The sequence below is a fragment of the Oryzias latipes genome, chromosome 15 (assembly GCF_053564925.1).
Source record: "Oryzias latipes strain Hd-rR chromosome 15, Olatipes_Hd-rR_3.1".
In the NCBI taxonomy this organism is placed as follows: Eukaryota; Metazoa; Chordata; class Actinopteri; order Beloniformes; family Adrianichthyidae; genus Oryzias; species Oryzias latipes.
Window position 1 is genome coordinate 5,277,501 of NC_136251.1, and position 12,673 is coordinate 5,290,173.

Genomic DNA, 12,673 nt, shown 5'->3' on the forward strand with positions numbered 1-12,673 from the left:
GGATGGATGGATGGATGGATGGATGGATGGATGGATGGATGGATGGATGGATGGATGGATGGATGGATGCATCCACCTGAGAATTATGACATGTGGTGATGTTGGGGGATAAAACACACTGAAAATGGGCTAAAGTGTGACTTTCTTTGGTTCTTCCCTGACATGGAAACACACCAAGAAATTTTCAGGGTCTGAATGATGAAGTGATTTACGTATGAAGTCCAGCCAAACAGAAAAATCTCCAGGTTTTTCGCTGTTACTTCCTCAGACTGTCTTCTATGCACCAGAATGTTTTGTTGGACTGAATGCTGACAGGCAAACTGAGCAGATACTGAGAAGCAACATCAGATGAAGATCAGGAATGCTGTTGGCAGATTTCTGGAAAGCAGCTCTTTAAATGACCATCGCTGTACTTTTCCTGGTTGGTTATGCAGAAATGGCAGTTTATTCTTTTTTTTCCCTTCAGCTTTAACCATTACAGTCAGTTAACATCGGGTTTGAGTTTCACATCACCATCCTTTACACACTCCAGCTGTTCAGAAATAGCTTTTTATGCAACGTTTTATTTTATCCTGAATGTAAAAAAGCATTTTCTTTCACCTTTTACAGTCCATACAGATTAGTGGTAAAAGCTGATGCAGGAGCCTCTTCCTGTTGATCATAAGTGTGATCCGTTATTTATGTCCCCTTTTCCAGTTTGCACTGTCACATGTGTGTGTTTTTAAAAGATCCTGTTTGATTGTGTTTGTCATGGAAAGTTGCAGCTTCCATGACTCAAAAAAGCTCAAGATCTTCTGAGTGACTTTTGAATGAGCAAGGAGGAAAGAACTTCCTGTTGAAGTCATGTGTCATGAACAACAGAAGCAGAACTTTTTAAATAATACAAACTTTAGCTTGAGATTTGTGTTCATAAATACATATTTAGAAGGACAAACTCATTTCCTTTCACACAGATTCTTTCGGCCTTCATGTTTGAGTCTTTCTGTAGTTTATTTCCACTGGTGTTTTGTGAGTGGGACTTCAACCCTCACGGCGCCGCTGTGGCATCTTGCCGCAGAGACACTGCGATGACATAGGCGTGAGGTTTCAGCGTCAGGCCGTAGCTGTACTCCAGGGTGGGCGACCTCTCAGGGTGCGTGGTGATGTTGCATTGGTGTGCGATTAATGCCACGAAGAGAAACAGCTGCAGTTTGGACAGCTCCTCACCAATGCAGCGCCGCTTCCCCAGAGAGAAGATGAGCACGTTGCTGGTCAAGTCCTTGTTCAGCTTTCCCTCCGGGTCCAGGAAGCGTTCGGGGTCAAAGGTGTCAGGGTGGGCCCACATGCTGGGGTCGTGGTTGATGGACCACTGGTTGATGAAGATCACAGTGTTCTTGGGGATGGGGTAGCTCATGATAGACGTGTCTGTGACCGTGCAGTGGGGGATGGTGAGGGGGACGAAACTGGTGAAGCGCATCACTTCGTAGATGAAAGCCATGATGTAAGGCAGCTGGGGCTGGTCTTCAATGGAGGGGAGGCGCTCGCGGCCCACCACTCTGTCCACCTCCTTCTGCAGACGCTGCTGGATCTCAGGATACCTGTGTCCACAGGTGAGACCAACACACATTTTTAAAAACCCACTCCAAGGAAAATGGTGTTTTTCACCTCTTTTTGTGGCATTTTTCTCATGATGGAGAACATATTTAAGGAAAATTAAGGTTAAATTTTCCTTTCTAAGTATTTCCTCATTGAAATTGTGGTGAATAAAGAGGCGACTAAAAAATGCTGATGGAAAAAGATCTTATTTGTGATGTAGAAAATACGCTCAGCAGGTCACAGTCTCCCTGCTCTGCTCCATTCTGATGCCTCTACTGTCAGACAACGTCTTTTCCTAAACTCTGCGGCTGCATAGCTCTGATGTTGCTGCCATTTCTGTTGCACCTCTGATGTTAGGACTGTGAGGGCTGAAAGCTGGCGTGTCAACAGAGGGATGATGGGAAGTCAGGGCAGGCTGACTCACGAGTTGAATTTCTAATGAACTCCTGCTGCTCTGCAGAAACGTTGTCCCAATTTTTTGTTTAAAAATGGCAAAATGATCATTAATGATCATTTTGCCAAAAGACGATCGAAGTGGGACTTTAAATACTCTTACCTCCAATTCAAAAGTTACAAAACTATTCAAGTAAAGTTGAGTCAAAGGTAAGCCCATTTTTTAAACTAAAATTCTGCCTTTCTTTAAAACAATCCTGTTATTTCATATTGGTGCACATATTTATCAGCATCAGTCACACATCTGCTGTTACATAAATACAGATGCTGCACTGCTTCCGTTCAGACTCTGCTTTATTCTCCAGTCACTACAGTAATGCCTCATTATTAAATATCAATGACTCACTTGACAAGAACAAGGATGATCCATTGCTTTGCAGTTGACAGGGTGTCTTGACTTGCACCAAATATGTCTCCAAGCGTCGGAACCACATAGTCTTTCAAAGCCCCTGTTTTGTTTCTGATTTGGTCCAGGGCCACAATAAAAGCGTCTGTCATGTCTCTCATGGTACAGGACTCCATTGTTTTCCGGTGTTCCACTACTTTATCGTGGATGAAGTCGCTAAACTCCCTGTTGAGCTTCTTGAAGTTGTCAAAGATCGTTTTGATGGGGTTGGGGAAGTACTGCAGCCAGGGCATCACGTCCACGATGCTCCCAGCGCCCACGGTTTGGGTGAACTGGTCATTCCTGCCAACCACCTGTCGGAACTCTTCATCATCATAGGAGTACCTCTTCCCAAAGCAGACCGCGCTCATCACGTTGGCCGTGGACACCACGAGATAAGTCATGGGCTGGAAAAACTGCACCTCGCGCGTTTTTGCCACAAACAGCCCCAGCAGCTCTTTGAATTCAGAGAGGACGTGCTGCTCAAAAGTCTTCTTGGTCTGCGGGTTCCCCGTGGAGAACATGCGCACGGTGGAGTGCGCGACCCTGCGGTGCGTCTTCCACCAGTCCGAGACGGTGTTGAAGGCCAGGCTGTCCCCGTTGGCGATGAAGCGGAAGGAGGTGAAGTCGGGTCTGCCGGCGAAGTCCGGTCCCTGCTTCACCAGCGCCTGTCTGATGGAGTCTCCGTTCAGCACCACCACGGCGCGCGAGCCCAGCTGGATCTGGAAGACGGTGCCGTATTTTTTCACCATGCGCATGAAGTACAGGTGAGGAGCGTTGCCAAGTTGCGCAGCGTTCCCGATCAGCGGCCAGGCAAACGGGCCGGGGAGGCGGGGGGTGGGGCGCCGGCGGATCCACAGCCACAGGTGGAAGGCGAGCAGGAGAGTCACGGAGGTCAGCAGGACATTTCTGAGAGCTCCTTCGTCCAGACTGTCCGCTGTCACATCCATGATCCTGCAGGAGCGGGTCCAGCACATCAGTAGGAATGCAAACATATTTGATCATGCGATTCCATGCATTTGTGCTACAATTACAGTGTTAGCAAAACTCCACAAAGTGCTAAAATACCTGAACGTTTCCTGTATTTATGGAAAGAACCACAGCGGATTTTGTCTCCAGCTCTAACTCAAATGAAAGAAGTCATGACTTCACATCGTCCGTCAGCTCTCCTTCCTACATCCTACCGGTCTGCTGCGTGCAAAGCATCCACAGCAGGCGCGTCACGGTCCGTGTCTGCAGCCTGCGCCTGCTTTAAAGCCCACGGACGTCATTCACCCCCCAGCGGCGCAGCACCTCCACCCGTCAGCCACACCCCCCACGTTGGAGGTGTTTCAGATTTAGAGATCAGATCTGACCCCGCCCACTGTTATTATTATGATGATGATGATGATGATGATGATGATTATTATTATTTTAAAGAACCATTAACTGTAACCTGGCAGTCAGATTGCTCAACGTGCGTGTGGCTCAGAGCATCACGCAGGGTGACAGCAGACACACTCCATTAAATAACACAACTACAATCATGTAAAGACAAAGCTTTGACTCAGTTGATGAATTCTTCTTCCTGATGCTGTTTAATTTGAGTCCCGCTCGTGCGCGTTGGTTTCTGTATACGTCCGGAAAAAGTGAAAGGACCTTAAGGGAATGTGATGCTTGTACTTTATTGTCTTTGCGCTACACTTCAAGTAGACGTCCAGTATCTTTCGCGCGCCTCCAGTCTGAAACCGTTTGAAAACACCAGAGTGCGTTTTCAGGTGAGGCCAGCAGGAGGAGACGAACCCGCGCTGGGGCCTCATCCATGAAGATGGAGACAAAGAGTCCGGATCAGTTCTGGAAGCGCTGCGTAAACCAAGACAGACGCAAAATGTCTCTGTTCTACCTTTAAAACAGTGCAAGTATTGAAGCCTGAGCTTTAATTCCCAAGACTTAGTGAAAAACACAAAGCAGATACTGATTTAAAGAAATGTTTTAAATTCATCTATTTTTCCAATATTCATTTATACACGTTCGGGCTGCAGCTGAGTTTCCCATCTTTAACTGATGTGTTTTCCTTTTTTAGGTGGTAAAATTGGCAGAGCTGCTTCAGCACCACGGACAGCGGCTCGAAGTTCTCTGACCAACACCGGAGGTTTAATTTGAATGAAACCGACACCAGAATCGTTGATGATCCTCCATTTACTTCATGTCTTAACTCAGCCGGAAGTGGAAATAAACTGGTGTGAAATCTGTTTATGATGTTCACCTACAAAAGAACGACCATGATTGCTTTTCTGTCCATTTGATTTAGAGTTCTTAGAAAAAATCATTTTACTTTCTTCAATCTTCATTTTTTTTAATCTACATTTTTTTCCTCAGAACTCACAGCGTTGTTGTCACAGCGTGTAGGCACCAGTTCAAATCCCGGTCGGTTCGTTTGCGTGTCCTCCTCGTGCATGCGTGACTTTTCCTCGCGCGCTCTCACAGTCCAGAAATACGCTCTGTGGATCACTGGATGATTTTTTTCTCCAGCCGTGAATGTGATTCTGTGGCCTCGTGATGGGCAGGTGACCTGTTCTGGTGAACATCACCTTCGGCCTCCAGTCAGGACCCCCCCCCCCCCCCCCCCCCCAAAAAAAAAAAAACAGGGGATGACGCGCGTTTAAAGAAATAGTCGATTTAATAAATTTTTTTAAATATGTGTAAATATTTATGTAAATATTTATGTGTAAATATGTAATATTTAACAAAATCTTCATTGTTGGGAAGAACATTTTAGCGACAAAAACAATAAATATATGATTCTTATTAGATCAACATTGTCATTACAGCGCGGATACATGATGGGGCCTTTTTTTTTAGGCCTATTGACCTTTTTTCTCTTCTGTAAAATCCTTTTCTGTTACATAACGCGGCTGAAAAAAAAGGAAAAGTCTTCTTATTTTCAGAAGCTGCGAAAAAGTCCTCCGGACTTACTTTGTTGAGGCCAGCGTGGAGTTTGTCTGTGGAGCCAATATATAACCTCGGCGGAACCCACGGCCACGGAGGTCATGGTTTGAATAAGATACATGCGGGGGCAGCAATTTCTGAAATTATGATCAAATGGTCAAACCGACGGATCTTCCAAACAACAAAAAGAAACGTTTATAGAATTCATCCAACTGCCTTTTCAGGTAAAAAAAGACAGGTTTAGAATTGTTTTAGTCGAGATTAAACTTTACAAAAACAGTCATCAATAAATCAGTAACCAGGTGTAGGAGGGGTTCTTAGAGACCACATCTGGAATTTTTGTTTCTCAAGACAATATTTTACTGAAATAACAGACACGGCTGAAAGTGTTTCAACGAGACTTCCAAGCAGAAAATTGCTCGACTAGAAGAAACTTCCGGCTTGTTGTGTCAGAATTCATGATCGATGGAATCTGGGTTTAAAGAAATGAATGAAGATTTGGGTTGTCAATCAAACGCTGCGCAGCTGCAGCTGTGGCTGCAGGCGCGCGGAGGCAGCTTTGGAGAGGTGGTCGGCATCTGCCCCTCCTGTAGTGTCTTTGATGGAGCGCATGTGCGTGACAGCGCTGCAGCAGCTCAGACACCCCCTCCCCCCGCGCCCACGTTTCTCCGATCAGAACAAGATAAGCTTCACAAGTTAAAAGCGCGTGCTCCTGCCGCACGATAGGTGTGCGTGCTTCTGCAGCGGGCTGAGTGCGTGTTTACAGGCAGCGTGCGTGCTTCTGTGTGTGCGTGTTTACAGGCAGCGTGCGTGCTTCTGTGTGTGCGTGTTTACAGGCAGCGTGCGTGCTTCTGTGTGTGCGCGTTTACAGGCAGCGTGCGTGCTTCTGTGTGTGCGCGTTTACAGGCAGCGTGCGTGCTTCTGTGTGTGCGCGTTTACAGGCAGCGTGCGTGCTTCTGTGTGTGCGCGTTTACAGGCAGCGTGCGTGCTTCTGTCTGTGTTTGCGTGCTTCTGTGGGTTCGTGCTTTCGCCAAGAACAGACATCAATCAGCGCAGCGGCTCTTGATCACGCCGTCTGCGGATGATGTCACTTCCTGATAGGATCTTTCCTGTTCCAAATGATGCCTTCTATGTGAGGAATGCTGCCGGGGTGGACGTGCTCGTTTCCCCGCCGGGCTGGAGGCTCTCGGGGCTGCTGTGTGGGAGCGGAACATCACCTGCAGAAACCTTTCCGAGCTCCTACCTGAAGCCCATGCGCGCTCCACGCGATTAGTGACTCAGCTGTCAATTACAAGAAAACCAAAGGAACCGTAGCTGAGAACTTAGGAGCCCCGCAGACTGAAGGGCCACACGCAGGGCCCCCGTGCTTTAAATAGCTCTGCTCCTCCGAGGGGAAAGCCTGAAAGCAAAGGAGGAAATGTGGAGGTTTGATCAAAAGTCATCAGAGTTCATGAAGTTTCAGGAGGCTGCACTGAAACCTGCTGTTAATAACGTTCCCCTTCCAGAAAGACAAGCGTTACTGCATCTCTGTAGAAAAGCAGGGACAGCAATTTATCCACATGAATGATGGGATATCTGACAGTTAACACACGCTGAACATGTGCTTCTGATGTAGTTCAGTTAAAAAGGAAATTATTTTTTTTACCTAAGTTTTATTTTTCATTTTTTAAAAACAAGATGTAACACAAATGTACATGACATCAAACAAAATAAGTCATACAAACAAAGAGAAGAAGAAGAAAAAAAAACAAGTTAGGCGGAAAAAAAAGGCAAGGAGACAAATAAGACATGACAGCCGCCATTCCAGAAATGTAAACGGGTCAAACAATGGCTAGAGAGTTTTTATATACAGTCCATCTGTCCCATTTTTCTTTAAAATTTCCTTCTCTCAATCTTGAAAGAAAAGTCCTCTTTTCCATAATGTAGATCTCCTCCACTATTTCAGTCCAGTCTGTGAGGGTTGGTGGTTCCGGCGTAAACCATCTTCTGGTTATTGCTTTCCTTGCTGCAATTAGCAATATTTTCACCAAATACGTACTGATCTTGAGTATGGACTGTTTCCAGACGTAACACTACCTGAGTGAAGGGGGATTGTGTAGCACAGAACATTTGTTAAAACATGATGGATGGAATGCCAAAATGATCCTATTTGCGAACAGCTCCAGAAGATATGGGAATGATTTGCATTTACTGTGTCACTGTCTCCAACACGTCTGTGGATCTGCTGATTGTTTTTAATTGAAGGTTTAATAAAGAAGCACATGAGATTTTTCCAGTTAAATTCTCTCCATTTCAGTGATGTGGTAGAAGACTGGGTTAATGCACACATTGAATACCATTCTTTCAAGTCTGTAGTTCAAGTCTGTGTCTGTCTTCAGTGTCATGGATTTGGATGTGCTGCGCTGTGGTGTAGTGGTTAGCACTCTTGCCTCACAGTCGGAAGGCCCTGGTTTGAACCCTTGCTGGGTTTTATCTGTGTGAAGTTTGCATGTTTTCATACATGTGAAGGTTTTCCGGGCTCTGGTGTCCTCCAGTCTAAAAACACACTTCATGGGTTAATCATTCTTTCATCTTCTAATCCGGTTCTCCCTTTCAGGGTCACTGGGCTGCTGGAGCCTATCCCAGCCACTCGTGGGTGAAGGCAGGGGACACCCTGGACAGGTCGCCAGTCTGTCTCAGGGCCACAATCAGACACCCATGCACTCTCACGTTCACACCTATGGACAATTTAGAGTGACCAATGAACCTATGAAGCATGTTTTTGGACGGTGGGAGGAAGCCGGAGAAACCCACACATGCACGGGGAGAACATGCTAACTCCACACAGAAAGGCCCCCCATTGGTGTTCTAGTTCAGGTCCCCCTGCCAGGACTTGGACTTTCTTGTGTGAGGCAAGAGTGCTAACCACTGCACCACCTTTTACGCTTGTTTTGGTCCAGATGATGAAGCAAAATGTTGTTTTAAAGAAGCCAGCGCAGCGATACAGAACATTTATGCTATGTGACCGGAAGGTCTTTTTTAGGTGTACATTATCCCTGCGGTTTATCACTTTTTAATGCTAACCCAGCAGCCAATCAGACTCGAGTATTCACCCGGACCGTGGTATAATGCAACTTAATGTCTTCTACTTAAACTACATCCGCCCCTAAAAGCATTTTTTTTGTCCAAAATAGCTTTAATAAACAGCAACAAATGAATCAGATCAATCAATATCGCATTTTCCAAGTAAATACGCTGGCCTTCAAACAATTTGGCTGCTCATCTGCACCACATTTCGACGACATAATCAAACCATTGTTTCACGATACGGATGTCGCCATGTTTGAGTCAGGCGAAGTTGGAAAGCAGTAGTTCGTCTGAGTGGCTATGAATCAACGTATCTATGGCAACTACTGTGGCCAATTAGGAGTGAGCTTGTTGGAAATCCACACTGTTGCGGCTGTGGCCGTATTTGGTTTTGTTTGTTCTTTTTGGTTTGTTTTTTGTGTATTTTCTTTCTATCACAGTGGGACTTCATTGTTTTTGTGGATCTTTGTGTGTTTGTCTGATTACTTTCAGGTGTGGTGGTGGAAAGGGTGTGGCTTCCATTCCACCCAAGCTGATGGAGCAGCCCTTAAAAGCCCCATGTGGACCTCCAGCCTGTGAGAGGGAAGCTTTGCTGCAACCGGTCTCCGCTGCAACTTGGTGCTCTTCTCCACCTGTTTTGTAGTACTTTGTAGTACTTTGTAGTACTTTGTAGTACTTTGTAGTACTTTGTAGTACTTTGTAGTACTTTTGTGGTTTTGTGTTCTGGCCCACTCTGTTTAGTTTTGTTTGTAGTTATATTTCAGTCAAGCTTTAGGGGTGAACTGCCATTTTCTTTCACATGTTTTCTCTGTCTATGTTAGTCTAGGGAGTTTTGTGTTTTGTCATTGATTTGCCTTTTCTTTCATTTACAGGTAAGATTTCAGATTTCAGTTGGGGGGGGGGGGGGGGGTTGTTTGTTATTTTGGCCTTGGTTCACCCTGAAGCCTCTTTGCTTCACCCTTTAGGTTATTCTTGGTTGTTATTTATTAATTTGTAAATAAATTTGTTATATTTGTATGGAAACAATTGTTTGGTGTTTTGTTATTAATTTTAAAGTTGGAAGAAACATTACGTTTTATTTTATGCTCCTCTAGGCCCACCAGAGATAAAAAAGGGGTATAACAACACCGCTCAATGAAAGCATGCACGGGAAAATCTGTCATACATTTCGAACTATTGAGGTGGGGCCACTGGGCACCACATCCTTTTATTGAGGCATCCAACTGGCCAGTTTATGACTTAAATAACTTACAATAAAGAAATAATATTGTGAAAGAAAAATGAATAGTATGAACATGGTAAAAAAACAAATCAGTGCAAGAATGGTTTTGCTAACAAATATGATGACTGAGTAATAGGTGTTTATTTTCTGAATAGAAGTCTAGCAGGTACTGGCTTCAGTACCTGCTGAAGCCAACAGGCACTTCCTGTTTGGAACGCCATAGGGGAGAAGTCACTCAGTCCAGTTGTCATTTACAGTCAATAGTTTGATTCTGCACTGCTGGTGATCCAGGATGGATGGAGTTACAACAATCAATGTGTCAATGAATAACAGCATATTCAGGAACTTTAACCTCTGCAGTCTAGAATGGTAAAAACTCTCTGATTCACACCACCAGGATCTACAGTACTGACATTGGGATGTCATTCAGGCTTGAGAAATGCAGCCGGATGGTGACAAAGAAAGGCAATAGCAGACATTGAGGACAGTTACAAGTACCTTGGACTTCCACAGGCAGATGGCAACCTGGAGCGGGCAACAAGGAAAGCTGCAACAGCTAAATACCTCCAACGGGTAAGGCAAGTCCTGAGAAGCCAGCTCAATGGCAAAAATAAGACCAATAAACAGCTGCCAGTATTCAGATTCCCCTTCAGGAACAATAATGTTAGGGAGGACTGTGAGGATGGAAGACTGTGTCACTGAGTTGGGGTAGGAGTTTAACAGGAAACAAGATAGTGTCGATGTAAAGAGTCCTTTGGTGCAGCTAGCAGTGGCATGGCTGGGTAGCACAGAAATGAGGTGTAATACCTGTTGATGTTGTGTAACTCTGTGAGGAAGGTCTTGGCTTCAAGCATGACCACAGCCTGTTGGTCCTGTTTGGAGCGAACAACTTCCTCTTCAGGTCGGTACGGCATGGTGTCCATTTGCTAGACCATCTCCACATACTGGTAAAGCTCTTTAAGCTTTGGTGAGCATCAATGAAGAGGAACTGTTCGCTATCTCTTGGTGCGGGAATGGGAAGACCACATAGGTGCCTTAACTTCTTTTGCAGGCATTCAATGTGATAGGTGTGCTGGGCAAGGCTGAGATGGTTAGCTGTAAATGCACCCTCAATCTTGTAGCTGGTGTGAGGTTTAGCCACTGAGGAGATGTGGAAAGTCACAGCACATCCATGCAGAACCTGGATATCCTGTCTGACAGTGCAAAGAGGGAGATCTTCAGATGTCCCTTCAATGCCCAGAGCTTTGGCTGCTGATGGTAGCAGCATGAAACTTTCGGACCCATCATTCAGGATTCAAAGGCGCTCAGTGTCCATCCACCATTACGGATGAGGCTGGTTCCTGGCTGCTTGAACTGGTGTTGGTGGAAATCAGCACACTGTTCAGGTGGAAGCTTACTGAGGAGACATGCAACATGTGATCCACAGTTCAGTCCAACTTCACCTTCAAGGCCCAGGGTTTGCAGCGGCCCCACCAGGAACTGTATTTGGAAGGTTGTAGTAGGTTTAGGGGATGTCATCTGGACTTGGTTTTAAAGTTCGAAGACGTTTCGCCTCTTATCCAAGAGGCTTTGTCAATTCTGAATTAGCTGGTCTAAGAGCTGGTATATATGCGCTCATGGGGGAGGAGTCAGACCTGAAACTGGATGGTATTGTCAACTTAGTCTACATGTATTTGGAAGGCAAACTTCTGAAATGCAGCACTGTCTCCACGCTTCACTTCAGGTGCATCAAGATCACTGGCTATCTTTCTGAGGACATGTTGATGGGGTTGGCCAAACTAATTATGGAGAGCTGTCAGTGTGTCAGTGTAGGCAGTTGGGGAGTTCAGATAAGTATCGGCTGTAAGCCTGGCTTCTTCCAGCTTCAGGTGGTCCACAAGTATTGAGTATCTGAACAGGTCGGTGGTGTAAGCAGGTTCTCTAGGGCTATGCGAAGCTTGGCAAACTCGCCGGGGTCTGGATCTGTGAACTTGGGAATACACTGAAAAAAAGGATTTTTTTTGACCCTGTAAATATTATTTCAGTTATCTATGTAAATCCTACAAAATAATACCAATTCTGTGCTTTTACTTAAAACAGCTTCTTAATCCTTCAAACCAAGTAATATTTAATGAACCAGTTCATTGGCTTAATTAGTTGATATTTCTAAGTTAATGTGAATGAGTGACATCAGTGATTCTTACAAGCCTCTCTGTATTCAAAGCCCCGCCCCTCTTTTGACAGGTCTTTCGTCAGACAGACGCTCATGCTTCACAATGTTGGCAGACTTTGTCGACTGCAATGCAGATAACAAAGGTAAATTAGAAGCGAAACAAAATTTGTACGTTCCTGTTGGCTCACCTAATTAAGTTAGTCCTCATTTAAAGTAGCTGCGCTAGCAAATGGTGTATTTTTCTGCTAGCTAGCTAGCTAGCTACGTTAACGAGCTAGCTAACTTTGTTATCACTCTGTATGTTTGTTTTGCTTGGAAATGCCCCATTATTTGAATTCAGGTTTTTACCAAAGCAAACTGTGGTAAAAATCCTGCTGGAAGGAATGAATTTCAGGATACACGTTTTACCAAAAAAGTTGTGCTCCCCGTCATGTTTCTCCCCTCGCTCACTGTTTTAGCTTGATTATACCGACCCAACAGACTTGAGTTGAACATAATAAAATGACCAGTCTAGTTTGAAATGATTGTTTCAGTCTTTGCCTCTCTTCCATGAGGAAAGTGATATCTATGCTGATGATGTGTTAAATAAAGCACGAGTTCAGAGAGAAATTTCACCTCTTACCGCTTGTTTTTGTCCAGATGATGAAGCTAAAGGTTGTTTTAAAGAAGCCAGGGCAGTGATACAAAACATTTAAGATATGTGACCGGAACTACTTTTTTAGGTACCGGTATACATCATCACTGTGGATTATCACTTTTGAATCCACACCCAGCAGCCAATCAGAATCAAGTATGCACCCGGACCATGGTATAACATAAATGAACGCACTTTGTGGAAGCAACTATCCTCCGCTTTGCGTCGGCTTCCATGGCGTGCGTTCAATTCTGATGA

At 44.9% G+C, this 12,673-nt stretch overlaps 1 protein-coding gene across 3 annotated transcripts; it reads right to left on the bottom strand.

Annotated features, from left to right (window-relative positions):
- Positions 1–422: 422 nt before the first annotated feature.
- cyp1b1 (cytochrome P450, family 1, subfamily B, polypeptide 1) lies at positions 423–4,997 on the bottom strand. Of its 3 annotated transcripts, none has more exons than XM_078931667.1 (3): positions 4,779–4,997; positions 2,375–3,367; positions 423–1,577 (listed from the first exon to the last, which is right to left on the bottom strand). In XM_078931667.1, the coding sequence occupies exons 2-3, from the start codon at positions 3,361–3,363 to the stop codon at positions 1,028–1,030; spliced, it is 1,539 nt and encodes a 512-aa protein (XP_078787793.1). In that variant the 5' UTR covers positions 3,364–3,367; positions 4,779–4,997; the 3' UTR covers positions 423–1,027. The 3 variants fall into 3 exon arrangements, with proteins under 3 accessions (XP_078787793.1, XP_004076937.1, XP_020564920.1); XM_004076889.5 differs by lacking the exon at positions 4,779–4,997 and adding an exon at positions 3,482–4,360; XM_020709261.3 differs by lacking the exon at positions 4,779–4,997 and having other exon boundaries at positions 2,375–4,361.
- Positions 4,998–12,673: the final 7,676 nt, after the last annotated feature.

Bases quoted from the DNA above. Each gene is read 5' to 3' on its own strand.
- cyp1b1 (XM_020709261.3), bottom strand. From the start codon at position 3,408: ATGTTTGCATTCCTACTGATGTGCTGGACCCGCTCCTGCAGGATCATG. The intron at 1,578-2,374 runs GTGAGTCATTGA...CTGTGGACACAG, and splicing joins ATCATCCTTGTTCTTGTCAA to GTATCCTGAGATCCAGCAGC.